This window comes from Marmota flaviventris, chromosome 5 (genome assembly GCF_047511675.1).
Source record: "Marmota flaviventris isolate mMarFla1 chromosome 5, mMarFla1.hap1, whole genome shotgun sequence".
Taxonomy (NCBI): Eukaryota; Metazoa; Chordata; class Mammalia; order Rodentia; family Sciuridae; genus Marmota; species Marmota flaviventris.
The window spans coordinates 101560143-101583950 of NC_092502.1; the positions used below are offsets into that span (position 1 = coordinate 101560143).

At 34.1% G+C, this 23808-nt stretch overlaps 1 protein-coding gene across 1 annotated transcript in view; it reads right to left on the reverse strand.

Moving 5' to 3' along the window:
- Positions 1 to 23808, reverse strand: part of Msh3 (mutS homolog 3) — a 180649-nt gene that overhangs the window by 42941 nt on the left and 113900 nt on the right. Inside the window, exons 18-19 of the mRNA XM_071612456.1 lie at positions 18478 to 18585; positions 14548 to 14659 (exon numbers count right to left, since the gene is read on the reverse strand). Coding sequence (XP_071468557.1) covers positions 14548 to 14659; positions 18478 to 18585 — 220 coding nt within the window. The remainder of the gene's footprint in view (positions 1 to 14547; positions 14660 to 18477; positions 18586 to 23808) is intronic.

The following is a 23808-nucleotide window of genomic DNA, read 5'->3' on the forward strand; positions in this document are numbered from 1 at the left end:
GATAGGAAAGGGAAGGATATATGAAATGAATATAACAAAATCATGTTATATGCATACATAAATGTACCACAGGGAGTTTTACCTTTATGTATACGTAGAAAGCACAAATCAAAAATAAATAAAGGAGTGAAAGGAAGACCAGTAGAGTAGAGGGGGAAAAAAAGCAGGAGGGAGGTGATAAGGAAAGTAGGAATTGAAATCAAATTCCTTACAAGTATTATTTTGTCAAAATAAAACCAAATATTATATATAATACTAAAATAAATAAAGAATAAAGTATACAATGGCAATGGTAATCAAGTAAAAAATAAGTTTAAAGAGAAAGAATAAAGAAATGTGAATAGAGATTTTTGAAAGAATAACTTTAAGGGCTGGGGTTGTGGCTCAGTGGAAGAGCACCTGTCTGGCATGTGTGAGGCACTGGCTTCGATCCTCAGCACCACATAAAAATGAATAAATAAATGTCCATCAACAACTAAAAAAAAATTTAAAAAGGAATAATTTTAAAAGATAATTTTTCACATGTATCAGATTATAATAAAGGTGAAAAGTCACTTTACGAAGCATGTTGGCAAAGATATGGAAAACAATTTGGAAATGACTGGTAAAGTTAAAAATTCTGTATACTGGTATATATGACCAGCAATTTCTTTTTAAAATATTCACCCTAGAAAAATACACAAGGGATAAAAACATCACTTATAAGATTATTCATGTAATATAGTTTGTATTCATAATAGAAAAAGAAATAATCTATTTTCTATCATTAGAAAAATGAATAGATCTGCTTGTATAATTACTAAACAATATTTGTGATGGAGAACACAGTAGTATAGGCTCAAAGGGACATTTATGTACATTGAAAAATACACAAAGCGTAATTATATATTTTAGTAGATACATATGTCAAATAGAAGAATAAAAGCCATGCATAAGGATATCAGGATAATGGTTATCAGAGAGGGTAGGAAGTGAGGAGGGAGGAAAAGGGATGGCAGTTAATTAGGTACAACCCTAGCTATGGCTGTAATACTTCATTTACTTTAAAAAATCCTAAAGTAAATATTACAAAGTATCAACCCTAATGCATTCAGGAGGAGGGGGAGGGGAGGGGGAGGGGGAAGGGAGGGAAGGGAGAGGGGGAGGGGAAGGAGAGAGGAAGAAGAAGAAATAATAATGACATATTGGAGAGTTTGACTGTTGGAAGGGAGGGATATACTACCAAAATATTAGTGTGAAACTGTAATTAAAAACCATACATAGACTCATCCCTGGGTTTTATAGATGTTAATAATTTATTATGTCTTATTCAAACATTTTGAATAGTGTTTTGATGTCATTTATACTATAATGACATTTTAAACTAGTTTAGTGTTTAAAAAAGTAACTTGATTTTTAAATGTAGACATGATGAACTCCTCAAAAGATAGGGTTTTTGTCACAGTTTTCAATCTAGAAACTAATAAGTTCTTATGGAGCAAGTTATATGGCTTTGTCTAGGGAATCACAAACAATTATACCTTGTATAGTTGATATTGATGAATGCCTGATGGATGCAAAAATTCAATAAGAGAAATTGTGTCACTGCCATTTTTCCAGTGCTACAGTAAGTAATAAAAATTAGCTGAAAAAAATAAAGATTAATCCAATATCAAAAGAAATACTAAATCAACAAAAACCAAAAGAATAATTATTTCATGGATCATCCTCAGGAGCATTCAAGTAACTTTTTATGAACACATTTGCATAACTTAGGAAAAATTCACAGAACTTCTCAATGACATTGTGGTTTTGGAACTTTGAGAACACTGCACGGAAATAAAGCAATAGAGAAAAGTACACAACGGAGAGTGGAAGAAAAGAATGAATTTGCAGGGACCATACAGCAAAGGAGGGAGGCAGGTGCCATCCCCAGACTCCCTGAACTGTGCCCACACTGTTAAAGGAGCTGCCTGCACAGGGCCACCACACTCACACAGAAAAAACGTACAACTTCTGTCTTGTCAAAGCCTGGTTCCTTTCCACAATGCCTTGAGGGATAAGATTACTTAAACGTACTGTTTAAGTAATCTAGTGAGAATCAGTAATTTGAAAAGGTACTTTTTAAAACCTTAGTTTAATAAATTGTTTTAATAAGAGAGTGATAAAGCACCCTAGCATTAGTGCTAAAAATCTGGGCTTCTGCTTCTGGCACTGTCATTAAGTAGCTACACCTCACTTCCTCATCTGTAAGATTGAGTAAATCCAGAAATCTTGGCCTTACGTGAATTTATGAAGTTCAAAATAAATATGAAATTCCTTTGAAACTATAAATGCTATCACAGTTTTTTTTTTTGTAAATTGTTATTGCTTAAAAATATAAGATACTTAAAACAGTCACCTTAAGAAAAATTCCCAATATATGATACACTAATTAATTGAAACAGAAGGAATGAACTAAAGGAAATGGAAAATAGGAAATGAAAATAAATTTGGCCTAAGTCAAATATAAAAGTCAGAAATTAAACTTATTTGTAGAGTTTCATTAAGTGAAATTATGTGTAGGGCACTTACGCATATAGTAGTATTACTCTCCTTTGAATTTAAGTTGTGTACAAGTTACCTAAATGGATGAATTATCCAAAGTGAATATGCAAGTCTGACATTTCCCAATGACAAAAGGAATGGCATTTTTCTTTTATACTGAACTTCAGAGAAACTGTTGACTTGTTTCTTATTTCATTTCTTCTACATTTATTATAGGATGATATAATATCTAATTCAATTGAACTTTAGGAGTTGGAGCCAGTTAATATGCCAATATTAATTCTTTGTACATAAGAAAAAATATTATGTACACATTTAGATTTCATAGTTTTAATATTTAAACAATGTTTATTTAGCTGGGAAACAGTTCTGTCCTTTATACTACATACCACTGAGTGGTGAATGACTGAAGGAATAAAATGACCCTTTAAAAACTTCTTTAACCAGGTAGAGAGTATCTACCTAATCCCTACAGCAAACACCAGACATAATAATGAAATGTTAGAAGCCTTTCCTTTAAATCAATCAAGACTGGATGCTCACATTTTCTTTGAGGTCCCAGAAAGGATAACACAGCAAAAAAAGAAATTAAAGGCCTAAGGACTACAAAGGATGAAACAAAATTATCATTATTCACAGGTCACATAGTCTACAAAGAAAACAATAGGGACTCTCTAGAAAAAATATTATATTTAATGAGAGAATTCTAGAAAAAAATATTATAATTAATGAGAGAATCTAGCAAAGTAGCTAGATTCATGATATAGCAAAATCAGGTTACAAAATCACCTGCATTTTTCTGTAAGAGTAACAAATAATTTGAAAACATAATTGTAAAAGGATATGAACTATGAACCAACAGAAAGCATTTAGCAATAAATCTAATAACATACAGAAATCTTTGTAGAGGAAAATTTAAAATTTCACTGAGAAGATTAAAAGAAAAACAAAAGTACATAGCATTCATGGAAGTACATGACATATTCACATGTCATATCTGTATCAAGGTAACGATATCAACCATTTCCCAAACTGATCTAAAAATCAATCCTGTGCCTACCTCTCCCCAACCAAAAAGTGCGTAAGTTGATTCTAAAATGAAATGGAGAAGTTTAAATGTAAAAGAAAAGTCAACGAGTGCTACTAGAATAATTGGTGGGGAGAATTTTCCCTTTCAGATGTAAAGGATAATTACTTTACTACAGTAAGTAAGACTGTGTGATCTGGCTTCGGGAAAAAAACAAAACAAACACAAAAAGCAGCAGTAAAAAATAATAGTATCCCAAACAGACCCATAAAAACATGGAAACTTAATATGTGACTAATAATTCTGTATATTGATAGGGAATGAATGAATTGTTGAAAAACTGGTGTAGAATACCTGATGATCCATACAGAAAGATATAATGATGAAAACTCTAAATCTGAAAATGAAATTTTACCAAGTTATTACAAGAGAGTATCTTTTAAAATTTTATTGTATTTTATTTTTAATACTTTTATTTAGTTATAATGAACACAATACCTTTACTTTATTTATTTATTTTTAATATGGTACTGAGGATTGAATCCAGGGCCTCACACATGCTAGGTGAGTGTTCTATCACTGAGCCACAACCCCAGTCCTACAGGAGAGTATCTTTACAACCTCAGAGATTAAAAGAATTTCTTTCTTCTTCTTCTTTTTTTTAAAGAAGTTGTGTGATAAATTTATTTAAAGTTATTATAATAGTATACATGAGATAAAAAGTATAAAAATACATATTGAGATATATAAACATAGCCCCATATCAATGGAGAAATATTCAGTATTTGTTAAACAATATGATATTGTAGCAGTAACAAAACAGAACCATATGGTATGAAAAAAGATACTGAAAGAAACCATGACAACACATGAATGTTTCACATGATGGATGTTCCCAGAAAATTGGAAAACCGAGTGATATATATATATATATATATATATTGATTGGTAACAACAGGTAAGTAAATAAGAGTGATCTACTACATCATACCCTAGAGGTTTATCCAGTACAGGTGGACCAAAAATTCTAAATATGAAAAAAAAAAGTATTTTGTGGAAGAAATAGGATTAAACTACAGGATCAGAAATGTCCATATTATCCACAAATTATACAATTAATCAAGTACATTACATTTTAAAACAACTCTACCCCAAATACCATGAACAATAAACAGAAAAACTCCAATCTTGGAAAGATATGTGATTCTATGTAACTGGCAAATCATGTTTATGTGTACATGTATACTCTAAAACATATATATATATAATTGTATTGTAAACATATGAAATATATATATATGAAACACAAACACACATAAACAAAAAATATACAAAGTTAAATCTTTAAAGAACAGGCAATTCGTTTAGTGGTGAGTACATGCATCAGGTAGCATTAACTGGGCTGGTATTCTGTGGGTATCAGAATAACACACATTTATGAAAATCTCTAACATGCCTTTTTAGTTTCTGATTACTTCAATTTTCAAAACCTGTCATGCCTGTGTTTAAAAGAAAAAAGAGAGAAAACAAGTGCCAAAATAACTCCAACACCATCTTTACCACATCAACCCCTCCATGATTTTCATCATTATCATCATCTCAAGGAAGAAACACATTCACTCATAAAAGGAAGAACTAACATTCACTGCACTAAAATTAACACTTTTGGGTCTTCAAAAGGCATCATATTGAAAGCAAAAAGACAAAAATTACTCTAAGTAATCTCCTTTAACACTTAATATATTTTCATTTAAAAGTTCTATGAGTTCAATACACTTAATGTATGAAATGTCTCAAATTCTCAAGTAAATAAATTTAATGTCTTTTTAAATTGCTTTGTGTACTTTATGGGAAATTTAGGTCCTTCAAAAGTCAAAAAATAATATTAAGAAGACAAGTATATGGAGAAGCTCATATCTAACATGCCTTCTAAAATGCCAGCATGACTACCATGTTTGCTTCCAGATCCAAACACCAGTTTTGAACTGCACTCTGCTGTTCTGGTCAGAAGTTAAGCTGAAAGGCTACAACTTGGAGAGCCACTGACATGGCTGCTTGGACACTTAGAGACCCCAGACACTCAGTGCTGTGCTTTGGCTTCTACTAAAATATGAAAGTGAAGAAAGCTATTGGATGAAAAACTAAACTCCAAACAAAAACTCACCCTGTGGAGATTGTGGATGGATTACTATGGTTTTATAATCCAGGATATTAGAAAACAAATATTATAAGGTAAGTTATTCTATCCTCACTCTAGTGACAGTGCCCCCAAAGACCAATTTGTTGAAGGCTAACAAAGACTAGGGCTGCCAATCATACACAAACTAAGGTCAAATTAATTACCTCCCTCAGATTTTCACTCAATACTGCTGGGGTGTTAGTATAAACTACAAGAGCCTTTAAGAGGAACATTTATAATATGTATTGAAGTTCTTTAGACTCTTCAAATCACTGAAGTGATTAAACCATAATCCTAAATATGAATGGGATTAGGGGTATATTTATCCATCTCTAAGCTAAGCCAGTGAGTAAAATTTAAAGAGCAATTTCCCAGAGCTGAATAAAGGCTACTCTTACCATCCTGGACCCTCTACCAAGTCCTTTTAGATAAACTAGGGTTGCTAGATCAAATACAGGATGTTAGTAAAATCTAAAATTCTGATAATAAATAATGTTTTAGCATAAAACAAATAATGCATAGGACATAGTTAATAAAAAACTATTAATTATTTTTCTAAAATTCAAATTTAACTGGGTATCATATACTTTTACTTGTTAAATCTGTCATCCTTATTCTAGACCATGACACAATCCAATAATTTAATGACCCATTCTTGGACCAGCAGATGTCTACTGGTCATGTAGCAGAGCTACATACAGTATGAGTTTTGATTGATTTCCTATAAGAGTCAGTTCACCAAAACCCTCCAACTTCCAGAACCATCAGTGGCCCTTCTTTAAGGAAACTGGAGGGTTAGTCCATGTTCCCCTATACCTTCTTTCTAGTCCAGGAAGTCCCACATGGGTACCACAAGAGTCCTACATGGTCTCCTGGCCAAATCGGGACTCCCTTGTGGTGGTACTGGCACGTTCTGGCACCCATCTGGCCTCACAAAGCTATAGCAGCTATTGTCCTTCTCCTGGAGTTTCCTTCTATGGGAACTATAGCCTCTACAGCCCAAAGAGAGTTGGGAAAGCCTTGGACAAAAGAGAGATGGGAAGTAACAGGTGCTATATCAGGCATCAGCTGAGTTGTCTTGGCGCAGGAAGGAGGGTAGGGGAAGAATGGGGTGCATCTGGGGGGTACTTCCCTTTCCACCTCTATTTAAAAATCTACACACATAAAACTCCCCAGCTTTCCAAGGCTATTAGCATCAATTTATTTTATTTAGCTAATTAACTAAAAATATAAGTTCATTTATACAGTGCTTGCCCTATGCCAGGCATCATTTTAAATGTATATTCATTTATCATCATTTTTTAGGTAAAGAAACTGAGATCCAGATAGATTATTTAACACTTAAATTAGGAGAGGACACACTTATAACCAATATAATCTGCTGCCATCTGTCTTGCCTGAAAAGTTAGTTTTGATTAAATTAGATATGACAATAAATAATTTCAAGAGAAATTATTTATTCATTGAGAAATACATCACTTAATGAGTAACAAAGAAAAACCATATTATTGACAAAAATGGGGAAAAATCTAATTACCTAGATGTGTTTTGTTTTTCCCTATGGTTTTACCAAGTTTTCTACCATGAGTATTTTGAGGCACAATTGCATAATTTTTTATAACATCAAGATAAAAGCAATTTACAAGGCAATTATGGTATATCTATATTGTTGAATATCACAAAGCCATATGTATTTGAGACACCCTGATTTGAAAGACATATGAGCCTGTGGAGAGGCTAGGAGTACATTCTGTAAACTTTTTACCCTAGTATGGATGATGTCTTTCTGAATAGCATCAGTCAATCAGATCTTAATATTGTTCACTGAGAATCAAAACGGTGAATCTACACTTGAGATAACTAAGCAACTTCAACATTAAATGCCACGTTATTTGGTAAAGGAGAACATTTTTAAAAAGTTGAAAAAATAAAAGGTAAACCTTAAAATATTTTATGAAAATCACAGTTTAATGAGTGCCAGGCACTGTGTTAATGATTTTGTATCATCTCATTTAGTTCTTATGACAATTTGATAGGGTAATACTAGAATTACTGTATTCCTGTCTTATAGGTGAGGAAATAAAAGCTTGGAGAAGTATTTTGACCAATAATACTATTACTAAGTAGGAAAACTTGGAATGTTAACTTAAGTTCATCCTCTGACAGATGTTTTAAAGGGGACCCTTATTCAATGACAGAGAATCATAGTCACTTAGTCACTGCTAAGTAAGGAGAAAAGTGCTCCTATGTCAGGGTCCTTGGATCCACCACTGGGTACACTAGATAATAGTTGGCCATAATATCCCTGAAATCAGAAGACACACAGTAGAAAAGAAAAAGTTTAAGATAGTCATGAGTTAATTCCAAAACTTGAGCAACAGCTAATTTTCTGCAAATAATGTTTTCTTCCTTGACAGGTAAAGATATTGACATCTACCTTTAAGGAACAATCATGGTAGAACTATTTTTATAATAGCTGCAGGCCGCTGAAAAAATTTGGCAGTTTCAAAGTGTTTTATTCCCTGAAAATGTCAATCAAGGGCAGGTTACAGTGAAAGACTCTCCAGTGAAAGCCTCCTCCAGATAAGCTCTCGGCCAAAATCTTTGCTATTTAGCCCAGAGAGACCTAGAAACAGAAAAGAGGACCACAAGCCCGGACAGCAGCACTCGCTGTGTGTTGAGATGTCAATCCTTTTGACCCCTGAATGCTGCCCACCTGACCTTCCACTGGATGTGAGACCTGATTGGTACACAGTCCAGACCCTTTATTTTATGGTTGAGGAAACTAAATCCCATGGAGTATGATGTCCTAACATGACCGTAAAACAACAGAACAAGATTTGAATTTATATCTCCTATCACCATGTCACTTCTCCATTATCCCTGGAGCCAAAAAGTAGTACATGACCAGAAGAAAGTGCTAGAAGAGAAAAAGGTTATTTCTGGCTACAGTAATGGTGAAGGCTCTAAGAATGAGGGAGTATTCTATTAGATCTTCAAGAATGAATAGGAGTTCAATCAAAGGAGATGGGTAAGAGAGAGGAGAAGAAACATTCTGGGCAAAGAGACAGCAGCATAGGTTAGAACACTTGAAAAGAAATCAGTTATCATACAAATCATCTTTTCTATTTCACTGTTTCAGAAGAAGGAAGGGAGGGACACTAGAGGAGAGAAGTCATAGAACACAGTGCTCAATTACCATAATATTTCCTCTAACTTTTATCCTTGGACTTATAATCCAATAACCATGCCATATGAAAAACACATTTCTAGCAGAATCTATGAGAATAATTGAGCCACAGAACAAAATTAAGCTTAAAGCTTAGATGTATTTTATGGTATGCATTATTGTTGTTCTGCTTGGTAATTAGGTACAAATAGTCAACAGTTTATTAATATTACTATAATTAGTCTTTTAGTTCTTCTATAACCAAAGCAAGCATTTCTGGGGCAACTAAAAGTATACATGTACTAGGATGAAAGAAGAAATTGGAAAGCCTGTCCTCATCTTTACCAGCTTCAAACACTCATTACTAACAAATACATTAATACCTACTATGTGTCACACACAGCACTTGGGATAGAAAAGCCCCAGGCCACTTCTTGATCTCAGAAACAACTGGGACCAGGATCCCAGTGCCCACCTTGTCCTAGCTCTATAACATCCAGACTGTGGACTTCCCCTGGGTAGATATATCTACAGGGTTCAAAGTGCTTCCTGGGAATCTTCTTACTCTGCACATTTGACTCAGTCCCACCCCCACTGCCCTTCCGAATAAGTTGAATTATATTACTTATGCTAAAAACAAAATAAAAGAACTCCACAAACAAATCCTCAATTTTAATTGCTATCAAAATCTATTTAATAGAAAGAAAGCTGTTTGGTTTAATAAACAAACAATCACGGAGGGTTGAGACTGCAGTGTCTTATAGTGAAGGTTCCCAAGGAGTATGTCTTGGTTTTTCATAGTGCTGGAGGTGTGTCATGACTCTGACCAATTAATCCTCAAGGTGGCAGGTGGGGCTGGGTGACCACAGCCTCTGGGCCAATCTCCTTTGGCTCTGAGCAACCTCTACCTTCTCCTTTAATTCCAGTGAACCATCAAAATATTACCATTTTCTAGGTTCAGTGAAGTGAAAAGTTTGGAAAGCACTGGTTTGCCGTAGAATACATCTGTGCTTGGGGAAAGAGTCTAAGACTATCCAACTTGGGCAACCTATGAAAGGTTATTTCCTTATTCTGGGATGTATTTTATTCACAAGTATGAAGAGATGTTGTACTACAAAATCCAAAATTTTTCTTCTAGTTCTACAGGGCAGTTATTCTGCAATGTGAAACCCTCCCCACCCCCCACCTGATCCAAACTCCATAGTATCCTGAAAAGTAACATTTTATGGAACAAAAAGGCAAAATTTTAAAGTGAGACTTGGAGACTGCTGAAGCTTCTAGTTAATCCTTATTTAACAAATCTGATTAGGTTCCTGTTATGTGCTAGAGATGTGTGATTAATAGTGAAATTACACCTACAAAAAGAGGGAAATATTCCTTGTTCTCTTCAAGCTTACAGTCTGCTGGGAAGTACAAATGAAAAAAAAAGAAAAAATAAATTATAATTTGGTGGGATAGATACCAAGATAGAAACATAGGTAGGTATGAGATTGGGGTGCCCATCCCAGCCTCGGTGAGGGAAAGCTTCATGTAAGAAGGTACATCCAAGACAAAACTGGAAGAATTATCAGGAGCTAGCTAGAGAGTGGGGTGGAGTGGGTTGTGAGTGTGGGTGAGAAGAGGGAAGGTGGAGAAAAATGACATTCCAGGCAGCAGATACCATCTGCCAAGTCCCACAGATACTTGGGAAGTGTAAGAAGTCTATATGGTTGGAACATAAAGCATGGATTCAAATGGGAGAATGACATGACAGGTCAGAAAAGGCCCTGTGGCTGTCTACAGAGTGGAGAGTGATTGGAGAGGGGCAAGATGAAGGTAGGAAGATCCAGAAGCTGCCAAATCAATATAATACTTAGATTACACAATGAATTATGGAAGAAGAAAAGGGCAGGGGGCAGGGGGCTTAAAAAGCATTCTTAAAATGGGGAGAAGAAAAGTGGGCAGAAAGTTGGTTTGTTCAGTAGCACTGGAATAATTTCATATAATACAGAATCCAGAAAATCAATCATATTTATAATTTACATGTATGGAAGACTATTTCTTAAAACTAAATGGTTATCAAAGGAACAATGCCATTCAACTTTGAGGAAATTATTTTTAGGGCATATTTTATAAATTAATAGCCATAATATACAGTGAATTTCACATAGTAAGTTCTTTCTCAACATTATCCCTATATATAAATTTATACCCTGAAAAATAGAATACACTTCACCATAGCAACAGTTTTATATCAACTCCTACTCGAGTTAGAAAAAGCATATGTAAAAGAAATGAATATTCTGGAATATTCTGAGGTGCCTGATGGTTAAAAAAAAATCATTCCATTTATTTTGTAAAGATTTAAATATGAGTGCAATATTTCTTTAAAACATCCTTGTAATTAGAAGGTTATTTTAGTTCTTCAAATCTTTCTGTATTAAATAGTATAATGTAATGTTTTGTTTTGTTTTTTAAGGGGGGATGAAGAAAGAAAAGAAGGAAGGAAGGAAGGTCAAGAATAACATACTTGGGATCTAGCTGATGGCCATGGGAACCCAGTAACAGGAAAAGATTTTTATGTGACTAATAAGTTAAATATAAACCAAGCTATTATCTATTGGAACTATATTACTTACTCAAGAAAAGTTATACCCCATTGTTATTATGAGAACTGAAAAGGGAATTATGTCTTTCTAAAGACAATGAAAGATCAGTACTTATTGTCTTATTTGATATATTAAGTAATAGACAAATTTTCTAATGAGAGTAAACAATTTACAGACAGTAGTCCTTGGATTGCCATGGTCTGAATATTTGTGTCTCCATGCCACCCCCACATTCATATGCTGAAATTCTAACTCCCAAGATGATGGCATTAGAAGGTGGGGGGCTCTGGGAAGTGATTAGGTCATGAGGGCTTAAGAGAGATCTGTCAAGTCTTCCACCATGTGAGGACACAGTGAGGTAGCATCTACAAACCAGGAAACAGGGCCTCACAAGATACGGAGACTTCGATTTTAGACCTCTGAGCCTCCACAACTACAAGAGACAAATTTCTGTTGTTTATAAATTACCCCATCTATGGTGTTTTGTTACGGCAGCCTGAACCAACTAAGATAATAAGGTTACAAACTACCAATAAGCCTTTGTATAATATCAAATGCAACATGAAACTAGATTACCAGTCTTGTGACCAGCCAAATTCACCATGCCACATGTCTCTCCCCCTTAGTCATGGTCCAAGATGGAATATTTTGTAATAGTCCCAACTCCCTGAAGTTCTGGTCTACTATCTGACTGCCCCATTACATCTTAATTCTTCATTGTCTTCAGAAATATTTCTTGATACTTGTATATTTTTAACCATTTGCTTAACATTTTCTTCATACACTGACTTAGATGAAAACTCCCTTGCAGTCCTCTCTTTGGGAGCTGAGCCACATCCTACCCAATGCAACTTAGGACTCAGAAGTCTTTCTTTGCTTCTTTAGGTCTTACCACTTCTGTTTATCCTCACTGAAGGCACCTAGAAACCTTATGTCACCAGTGCCCATGCCCTATAATCTCTGACACCTGGATCACTATCATCTTCCACAAAAGATCCCTTGGTACCTTCGACAATCTCAACATTCACATGGATGACTCCCAAATTCTCTTTCTTGAGCTCATTTCCAAATACCTTCTTCCTTCTGCTACCCACCTTCCAAGGCTTACCTAGATCCTACCATCACCCAAAAGAATACCACCTCTGAAATCTTAAAGACCGGCACCTCATTCTCAGATACAATCTCTCAATTATTTCTTACATATTCTTTGGCCCCAATTGCACATTATTTTAATGTTGATGAAGGCTGTCTCCTTGATCAACCACTAGTCAGCACCACTGCCCTTTTCTCAACTAGGTCTCAACTTCAGCCTCAATAATTATAAACTCTGAACACAAATAATTTAGTCCACCCTCCTCATTAAAAATACGTGAACACTAGCATAGTTTTCAACAGCTCAAGACAGCATCCTTAGAAGAACCAGACTCTCTTACAGTGTCTGCCTGAGAAAACACAGTGCTGCCAGGAGAATTTACTATTTGTTCCAGCACAAACTTGGTGATAGGCAGATAGACCACTAAGGCCTTTCTTAGAGCAGTTACTTTAGAAAGCTTGCAATTCTAAATTATTTCTCTGCCTCTTTGAGATATATATATTTTACCACCCAGACTGTCCTCTCAGGGAATAAGAGCTAGCTCTCTGAACTGTGGTATAAGTACAGGTTAACAAATTCAGACAGGTTTCACATTAACCAATCTCACCCCACCCCTTTCAGTTCACCCCCCTGCCAATTTCTCATTCTCCTTTTAGCCCCTGCACAAATTAGTCAAGTCAAAGTCATGCTGGGCTCTTTTCCTTATTACAACAATATTACTGGATAAAAATCTATCCTTACCACTTTAGTATTTGGCTCTGCTTAGCTCTGATAATGTAACTTCAATGTAACTCACACACCTGCCACAATTCATATTTTTCCCAATTCACTCTCTTGCTAGTATTCTCAATCTTTTAAGAATGTACATTTCTGAACAAAACCTATAAGTAAACTGGCCTCTTCCTTATCTTTAAACACATCTTTTCTTATGCTCTGTGCCCTTACCTCACTTAATATCTTTCAGTTCCTTAAGTTCACCCTGGTCCGCCTTACTTCCAGTCTCTGCCAGGTTGGTTCCTCTATGTAGCATATTTCCCCCCTCTCCCTAGCTTACACTGACTCATTCTTCAGTCTGTATGTCACCTTGGGGAACCTTCTTCATATTTCCCACACTAGGTTAGGTCAAGCTGTTACCTGTTCCCAGAATACATTGATTAACAACATTCTAGCACTAAATAAGCTGTACTATATTAGTCCGTCCATCTTCTCTGCTAGGCCACAGCTCTGCAAGGGCAGGGAGAAGTTCCAAATAGCTTACTACTCTCTGTTCCTAATACTCACTTAACTACCTGAGGCACTCATTAAGTATGTGCTAAATGAGTTAAGTATTCAGGGTCATTAATGTTCTATAGAGAACTCAAGCCCATATGATGAAAATTATCATGGAATGAGGTAAAGCATTTGTTTTGTCTTTTTTCCCAGAGCATCTGAAAATAGTGGAACACACGACAAAGCATATAACACTATATGATAATAGGAATTTACAAAACCCTGGTGTGATTCCAGTCTCATCAGCATATTTGGGTATTGGTAAATATTGTTATTGTGTTACCTAGGAGAACTAAGATAATCCTCTTCAGTTGCTAAATCTTTCCATCTATGAATAAATTTTCATTGGAATTTGAATCAATTCCATATTTAATAGTGAATATGAAACTATACCCAGGATTAGTCCATTTAAAGCCAAAGTTAAAACCTGGATAATTTTAAATTATAAAAAATATTTATGGGGAAAAAAATATCTATGGAGGTAGGGTTGTGGCTTAGTGGTAGAGGGCTCACTAGCATGTTCGAGGCCCTGGGTTCAATCCGCAGCACCACATAAAAATAAATAAATAAAATAAAGGTACTGTGTCCAAGTACAACTACAAAATAAATATAAAAAAATACTTATGTGATATTCCAAAAAGCTGGAATCAATGTTATCATCTTTTACTTTTTTTAATCTTAAAATGTGGTACTTACTGATAAATTTGTACTATTGGGAACATACTGATCCTGTTCTCCCAGCAACACGTCAATCACAGGATGCCTTCCATTTTTTATCATGATTCTCTTTTCTTCTTGTAAAGTTGGCCTGCAAAAAAAGTTAAGATTTCAATTTATAGGCATGAAAATAGCTTTTTTTAAAAAAAAAATCTCTCAGCATGAAAAATTTCAGTACCCAGTTACTAAATAGACAGCAAAACCTTAAACATAGACATTAAGAGCCAGAATAAGGCTTTGAGTATAAAAGTATAATTTTAACTATAAAATAATAACTGGGAATAACTGTGCGCTGAAGCACGAACTTAGCAGTCTTCTGACGGCTCCAAGACTACAGATGACCTTTTCACGACCCTTTTAATTTTTCTGTTGTTGTTTAAGATCAAACATATTTTCATTACTAAAAGTAACAGTTCAGATTATCACTACTTGAATTATTTTCAGTAATGAGCATAATAAAGTAAATCATATAAAATTATTTCTATATTTAATAATTACCTTAGTATTAATAATGTCATGTGTTGGACTGAACACGGAATGATCTAAAATTTTCATATTCTGTTTAATTTCTATGATCATTTATATCTTTCACTTTTTTTATATAAATATTATTTTGGGTGGCTGGGAGCATAGTTCAGTGTCAGAGTATGTGTTTAGCATTCCCAAGGTGGGGGGGGGGAGAGGGGGGGAGGAGGAGGAGGGGAGGAGGAGAGGAGGAGGAGGGGGGGGAGGAGGAGGAGAAGGAGGAGGAGGAGGGGGAGGAGGGGGAGGAGGGGGGAGGAGGAGGAGAAGGAGGAGGAGGAGGGGGGGAGGAGGGGGGAGGAGGAGGAGGAGGAGGAGGAGGGGGGAGGAGGGGGGAGGAGGAGGAGGAGGAGGAGGGGGGAGGAGGAGGAGAAGGAGGAGGAGGAGGGGGGGAGGAGGAGGGGGGGGAGGAGGAGAAGGAGGAGAAATAAAAGAGGCAGGGTGGAGAGGAGCCTGACTAGAGTAAAATAATGTGTAGATGGGAGTCAAAGAATTTGTAAGGAGTAATTAGGTGAGAAAGGTTTTATCTGAGAATGAGATGCCTATCTTTAAGGCATCTCATTTTTTTTTAAGCCTGTGAACCTTATCAGTTTTCCAAGCCTTCATATCTTATCATCCATTATATCTTATCAGTATTATCTATTTATCCTATCCCCTGAGCCAGCCCTGCTGGGACTTCTCCCAGATGTTATCACTGAGATCAGTTTGGTGTCTCCTATTCCCAACCTTCCTCTATAAATTTATGTTTATAGACACATCATATTGGTTAAAAAATATATCGTAATATAACATTGTACAACTATTTTTAACTCAATAGTGTATTTAAACCATCAGTACACATAAGAAAATCAATTTGACCATTACCATCTGATCCAACAGACTCTTATTTTTAATATTTTAAAGTCCATTTTATAAATAATTTTACATATTATTATATGTATCTTATATATGTGTGTGTACATGTGTTTGCTTATTTGTTTTGGCATGCTGGGGATCAAACCCAAGGGTTCATGAATGCTAGACATGTGTTCTACCACTGGACTATACCCCCCAAACCCTTAGTAAGAATTTAAAAATGGCAAGTGTCACATTTTTATTTCATAGTTTTCTGGTTTTCAAGGCTTATATAATTGAAATAGGGTAACACATTCTGAATATAACTGCATTATCAACTTTCATGCATGCACCTGAAATACATTCATTTATAAATACTGAATTCCAAATTTTAATAACTTCTAATAGTTTCTAGTTCATTTGTTCTGGTTCTTCTCATACTCTCAGAGACAAAATGCATTCAAAACTACCTAAAACTGATAATTTTCTGGAAGGAGAGCTAAAACTCTTTTGTTCCATAACCACAAAACATTTTCATTTTTAGATTTATAGACACCAATTAGAATAATTAATCAAATTAATATTTTCATTTCTATAGCATCCATATCCTTTCAATCTCCTCCTACCTGTTCACCTATAAACTGCATCAAGTAAATTTTGGTGAACAACTACAATGAAAGACAGAAAACCATGATGTCTTTTAACAAAACAGGATTATCGAGTTTCTAGTCACCAAATATTACATGATGAATGCTTCATATGGAATGACTGGATGAGAATAGCATATTTTATCTTGCCCTACAAATACATTATTGATACATCAATTTTTAATAATAATATTGACTAAAAATAGTCACATGAGCATTTATAATTGCAGATTTTGTTTATATAGGAGATGCCTTATTGTCAATAGTATTTAGAACACTATCTTTCTCTTCATCTTCTGATTAACCTACTAACTGTGAAATGGTCCTTTGTCAACTGTTTTACCTTTTATTATAGGTGAAAGATGAAAAATTCTGAATTCTCAACTCTACCCAATGAAAGTTATCAGCAGATTACAACTTTAGCACCTGCGCTTTTCTTTTATACCTTCTTCAAAGATGGTATATCACTTTGAGCAACATGATAAGAAAACAAAAAGGTAATATTTTTTCCCTCATTTTGCATTATCATTCTCCAGATTCTCCAGATTTCTTTTTATTTTAGGCTTTTATATCATAGTTGGAATAACTGAAAACAATGTGAAATAGCCCCTAGGATATTGAACAGTGGACAGATATGTGCTAGACTGAAATAGCTAGGGCTGCTCATCAGACAGAAGAATACATCATCTCGACCCATGATTGGAATTAAGTAACACCAGACTATTAGTGTCCTAAGCAACTTAGCAAGGCGAGATCCTGTCTCAAAATTAAAAAAAAAAAAAAAAAAAAGCCTGGAGACATAGTTGAATAGTAAACCTGGATTCAATCCTCAATCTTTCAAAAAGTCAACTGATTGTGGACTCTAAGCCTTCTATAACAGATGACAAATAGAATATATAATTCTACTCCCTTCCTTCCCATTTACTGCACTGCTTCAGTTCTAAAATGCCTATTGGTAACTGACTGACAATGCAAATCTGTGTTCGTTCAAATCCCTCTAATGTGACAAGAAGAAACCAAAACATGAAAGAATATAAATAGCAAAATATGCCTACTAAGAACTCTGTAGGTCATAGATACTGCTAGGCACTGTCATATATAGGCTTTCTTTTTAGTCCTCACAATAAGCCAATTAGCTAAATATTTTTTTACTCTTCTGAAGGGTGTGTATGTGTGTGTGTGTGTGTGTGTGTGTGTGTGTCCCTCAAGCTTTTGGAAGACAAAAAATTTTCCTAAAAGTTAGAGCTAAGATTTAAAGTTAGGTTTATTTCATACTAACATCCACAACGGAAAGGAGAATAAACCATGTTGGAGTGTTTAAAAGCCAATAAAGAATAATGGGATGAATTTGGGCTCTCAGGAGGAACAGAGAAAATCACAGAAATGTCCATTCTCCTTCAATCCTTTTTTTAGCTAATCAAGCTTTCCTTTTCTCTTTTTAAATTTTTTTCTTAGTTGTTCATAGATCTTTATTTTTATTTATTTATATGTGGTGCTGAAAATCAAACCCAGTGCCTCACACATGCCAGGCAAATGCGCTACTGCTGAGCCACAGTCCGAGCCCTAATCAAGCTTTTATAAAGTTTAAAATGATGTAAAGTCTTCAAATCAATGTCAACATAAGAAAAGGGTACTCAAACTTTATCAATATACTGACCACATAAACTTAAAAATTAAAATATAACATTCATTTCTAGAGTTAGAAACATCTGCTTTCATTTAATAGGTGGAATAAGAAAGGAATTTGTTATTTTTCAAATCAAGCTTTATGTGTATGACATTTCACTTTACCAAGAATCTGACACATTTGAGTAACTGTAATATTTTATAATAAAGACACTAGAATAAATTGAATAATGCAATTTTATCTGAAGCAATGATAAAGAGAAGAGATAAAAGATATTACCGGCAGTAATTTCCTTGCTTTGCGACCTTGGCCAGGGAGAAAATACAGTCAATGGTTGCTAGGTGATGCACTGCTTTACACAAAGCGTGATAATGTTTACTGAAATTCCTATAGAAACAGAAACAAAATGAGCAAGTTAATGTCTTTGATCTCTAAGAGCTATGCTAATGTAAGTACCCCCAAAATAAGCAGTATACCTAACAAGTAAGACAGATGGGAACTTGGTTGAACTACCTTTATTTTTAATATACCTTGTATATACAGGTACCTACTATTTATACTATATTATACATTTCATCTGACTATGATATTTCAACTTATATATAAAGAACACAAATGTAGAAATAATTTGCATTAAGCTCCAACACATCATAAGCTACTCAGACAGGTGAGCTTCCCTTTGGGCTCCTCTTATACATGAACATGCAAACCTAAAATAACAATTTCAATACCTCTCACACTGAACTGAAAGCCTCTCAAAGGCAGACTCACCTATTTTGTACCCCTAGTGTCTACTCCACACTCTTATTATAGAATAGATATGGTAATGAATAGTTGTTAAAGACAAGCAAAGGGAAAAAGTAATTTTTTTCAATTATCCTATGAATAATGTTTATAAAAATTTAATTTTAGATTTGTTTTTTAAAAGATAATAGTCATTGTCTCAAATCTTTGGCCAGTTAAACTATAATACCTGGTGATCTAAAAGCTTAAAAGACTTATTAAAAGACTTGGTCAGGAAAAGTATAGGAATGTGTACAGGTGTTTTTGTTGTTGTTTTTCCTAAATTGCCCAATTACCTTGTATCATAGTATTATATTTCAATGTGTACCATACTATATAAATTGTGAACATCTGTGTGTAATGATCTGTTATAGATATTTGAAATACATATAATTATACTACAAAAAGGATCCAAAACTTATTTTTTTTTAAATGCCCAGGATGAATTGTCTTTTTAAGATAAAATATATAACTAAGCTTAAATTCTTACAATAATTATTCTGCTTCCAAGAGGGATTAACAACTTTTATTTAATTAAAAAAATTTTAAATGTAGGTGATGATAAGCCTCAAATTCTTCAAAGACTGGAAAATGAGGGAATATAATGATAACTAAGTTAACTACAAAGAAGGTCCAAGAAAAAGTCAAAGTGAAAAATCAATATTTACTAACCAGTTCCTATGAAAGGCACCTATATTTCTTTATAACAACCATTAAGGTAGGTTTAATTACCTAAGTTTTATAAATGAAGTTCAGAGAGATTAAAGCAATAAAGCCTACAGTCTCACAATTATTAAATAGCAACACCAAGATTCAAATTGAGCTCTTTGTTATATCGTGCTATGAGAGAGAGGGAGGAGTTACATTGGAAAATCTCTCTTAAAAAGCGTTTTTCAGAAATGTTGAGATTTAGTCTATTTGTTACTTAACTCTAAACATTTTCAGAATGTTTCATAGCTTAAAAGGATATCCCATTGTTATTACAATGATCAATTATTCCTATAAATGATCACTGTCTTTGATTTTTTAAAAAAACTGTCGCCTGATTTTTCTAAAATTATCATGATATTCTATGAAAATGATATTTTCTGAAAACTGGGAACATTTTAAGTATTTAGCTTTATTTTTGTGTTGACTAAGTGTGAAATGAAAAAATATATTCACAGTACACTTCTTTGAATAGACAAAGCATAATTAATTACCTACTTCTCACTGAATTAAAGTTCATCAAAATAAATTATATGAATTCCATTAACAGTATAAGAGCCTGTAAATCCCAAACACAACGGGAATGCATCCCTAGTATCAGTCAGGAAGTCCTCAGATGCCACCTTAAAAATGCTTCCTAGTAGCCCACCACAGTGGTGCACACCTATAATCCCAGCAACTCAGAGGCTGAGGCAGGATGACTACAAGTTTGAGGCCAGCCTCAGCAATTTAGCCAGACTTTCTCTCTAAAATGAGAAAAATCTGTGGTTGTAGCTCAGTTAGAATGTCCCTGGGTTCATCTCCAGTACTGGATAGAAAGAGGGGAAAATAACATACATACATACATACATACATACATACATACATAAAGCAAGCCTCCTAGTTGTGAAGATGCCATATGCTGTAAGGCCCTAACTCTGGAAGGTGGCTGCCCAGTAACAGTACCTTGTTATTCCTGAGCTGGCTTTGGTTGGAAAACTGACCTCTCATTTACCCCTTGGACTATGCCATCCCTGTCCTAATTACAAATAGGTCTGGTCTTTTCATCCTGGGACCCTCTCTTACTAGAGAGCAGTCATATTTGATGTTTCTACCTTTGCCTTTCTGGACATGGGTGTCAAAGAATTTTGGCACTAAGTTTTTTTTTACTCTCACTCTCTACTCAGATTTTGTACAAGCCACCCTGATTTGTTGAAGGTAACTGTCTCTCATAATATTCTAATTTCCAGGATAGAAACAATAAACATAGTTTTCAGTGGGTACAATTTCAGTTAATAAAACACAAAAAGAAATAAAGGATAATTATTTTGATATGGACAATAACGTTCTTTCTCATGTCAATGATGAATAAAATAAGGCATATGAATAAATGAAAATTATCATAAACTTTAAACATCATCATAACTCTTATTAAAGAAGTCTTGTTTGATTTATTGGCTTTTTTCCATTTTTCAACACCTTACCAAATTTCAAAGATAATCCATACTTAGAAAAACAACAAGCTGAAAGATGGGCAACTCAGATAACAATCCTAAAGATCAGGTTTATGCAACCTTATCACAATAAATTTAAGGCTGAAGTCAAAGCACAGTGAATTAATTTCTGGCCCAAAGAGGTTAAGGGGTCTATGGGAATTAGGTGAAGATACTTAAAGCTATTATGATGACTAGAGAAGTTTATTATCAAATGTTGCTCAGAAATATTGGGGGCTAATATGAATTAAAAAATACTTTACATTTTACTTTCAAATTCATTTCTAAAATATCGGAACTATTATCTGAGAAAATTTAACAAATTTGCAATTGAGAAGATTACTCAAAATCCAGATTTCATCTTCCAGAATACAAAAGAGATACCTATTTTGAGAAAGAATTTCAGTGGCAGTAGTGTTTATAGCCTTGATTGTTTTGTAGCATTTTTATCAAAAGTAATATGACTAATGCCTAACAGTTAGTACCTCAGTCAGGGATAATACACTTACTGCTGGTATTCAATCCTCTGATGTCAGGTTCATTGAGGTTAATCTTTTTTTTATGATATCATATTCACACCATCTGGCAGCTCAATAAACAGTGTGCATAACAATCAATGTTGTTTTTAAATGGGGCTCTAGCTGCAAATGCTCTAGCTAAATTCAGGCAACATTTATTTTTATAAAAACTTTAATGCACATCTTTATTTTTAAAGTAATATATGCACATTATATAAAGTTCTAAAGTAATAAATCATGTATTGGCAAAATAGAGGATTTAATATCACTACTGATCTCACTATTTAGAACTAATCAGTTAACATCATGAGCCTACAAGCAGAAGATCCCCAACTTACAATGGTACAATTATAAATTTTCAACTTTGCAATGGTGTAGAAATGATAACCACTCAGTAGAATCTATATTTTGAATGAACTTTGATTTTTTTCTCAGGCTAGTAATATGTGGTGTGATACTCTGTCAAGATGCCTAAATGCAGACTAATGTAAGTGTTCTGAACATGCTGCAGATATGATATGCTAAGCTATGAGATGAATTAACTGTATTTTTTAATTAATTGTATTTTTGACTTAATGATATTTCCATCTTAGGATGGGCTTATCAGAATGTGATCCCATTGCAAATTAAAGGCCACTGTGTGTTTGTGTGTCCACATATATCTTTTAAGATATACATATGGTCAATAAGCAAACTAATAATTAATACACTAGCATATATATGCACTCTATCTTTAAAAATATGTTTATATGCTCTTCATTATATGACTATACACATAAGTTGTATCATATTTCAATATTATTTTACATCATTTTCTTCATTTAGTAATATACCATAAGTATCATATTCTTTTGTGATGTTATGAAAACAAAAAAGGTGGCAAACTATTACAGATTCAAATAGACTAAAGAAACATAATAACCAAATGCATTGTGTGAAAGTTAACTAGATCTTTCATTTAAAAATTGGAGAGGGGCTGGACATGGTGGCACATGCTTGTAATTACAGTAACTCAGGAAGCTGAGGCAGGAGGATTGCAAGTTCAAGGGCAGCCTCAGCAACTTAGCAAGACTGTCTCAAAAGGGATTGGGAATGTTGCTCAGTGACAAAGCATGCCTGGGTTCATATCTAGTAACACTAAAAAAAAAAAAAAAAAAAAAAGAAAGAAAAATAAGAGATGGGAGGTGTTCAGGAAATTCAAGACATTCAAATATATTCTTAATATTAATTTTTTTTAGGTATAGTAATGGTTTTAAGATTATACAGCAGAATGTTCTTATGCTGAGAAGATTTATGCTTAATTATTTAAGGATAAAGTATTATGATGTCTAAAACTTACTTTCAATGTTCAGAAAAAATGTGTGTATATATGTGTTTTATATACATATAATATATATATACATTAAATACATATGAGATATACAAAACAAATGCAGCAAAAAGTTGAAACTTGGGATTGGGGATGTGGTCAAGCGGTAGCGCGCTCGCCTGGCATGCGCGGGGCACTGGGTTCGATCCTCAGCACCACATAAAAATAAAATAAAGATGTTGTGTCCACCAAAAACTAAAAAATAAATATTAAAAAATTCTCTCTCTCTTTAAAAAAAAAAGTTGAAACTTGATAAATTCAGACAAAGGGTATAAAGGTGGTCATTTCAACTTTCTGGTAGACTTAAACATCTTCAAAACCACAAGCAGGAAAAAAAAAAACACAGGCTGCTAAAATTTTTTAAAAAATTAAATGGAGGGCTGGGAATGTGGCTAAGGGCTAGAGTACTTGCCTAGCATGTGTGAGGCACTGGGTTCGATCTTCAGCCCAACATTAAATAAATAAATAAACACACACACACACACACACAAACAAACATAATAAAGTCATTAAAAAAATTAAATGGAGATAATAAAAACAAAGCAACTAGCCCAAACCTGTCCATCTCTGAAAGAGACACGAAGTCTTTAATAAGAAAGGTAAATTCCAAGGTAGAATTTCAAAGTGACTCTACTAAACATTATTAACAACAAAATGTTAGTGCAGAAACAATAATGTGTGTTTGGTCTCACCAAAGACTAAGACAAGCTTATGTTTCAATGGATTAAAAATAAAACTCAAGAACACAAATACTCAACTA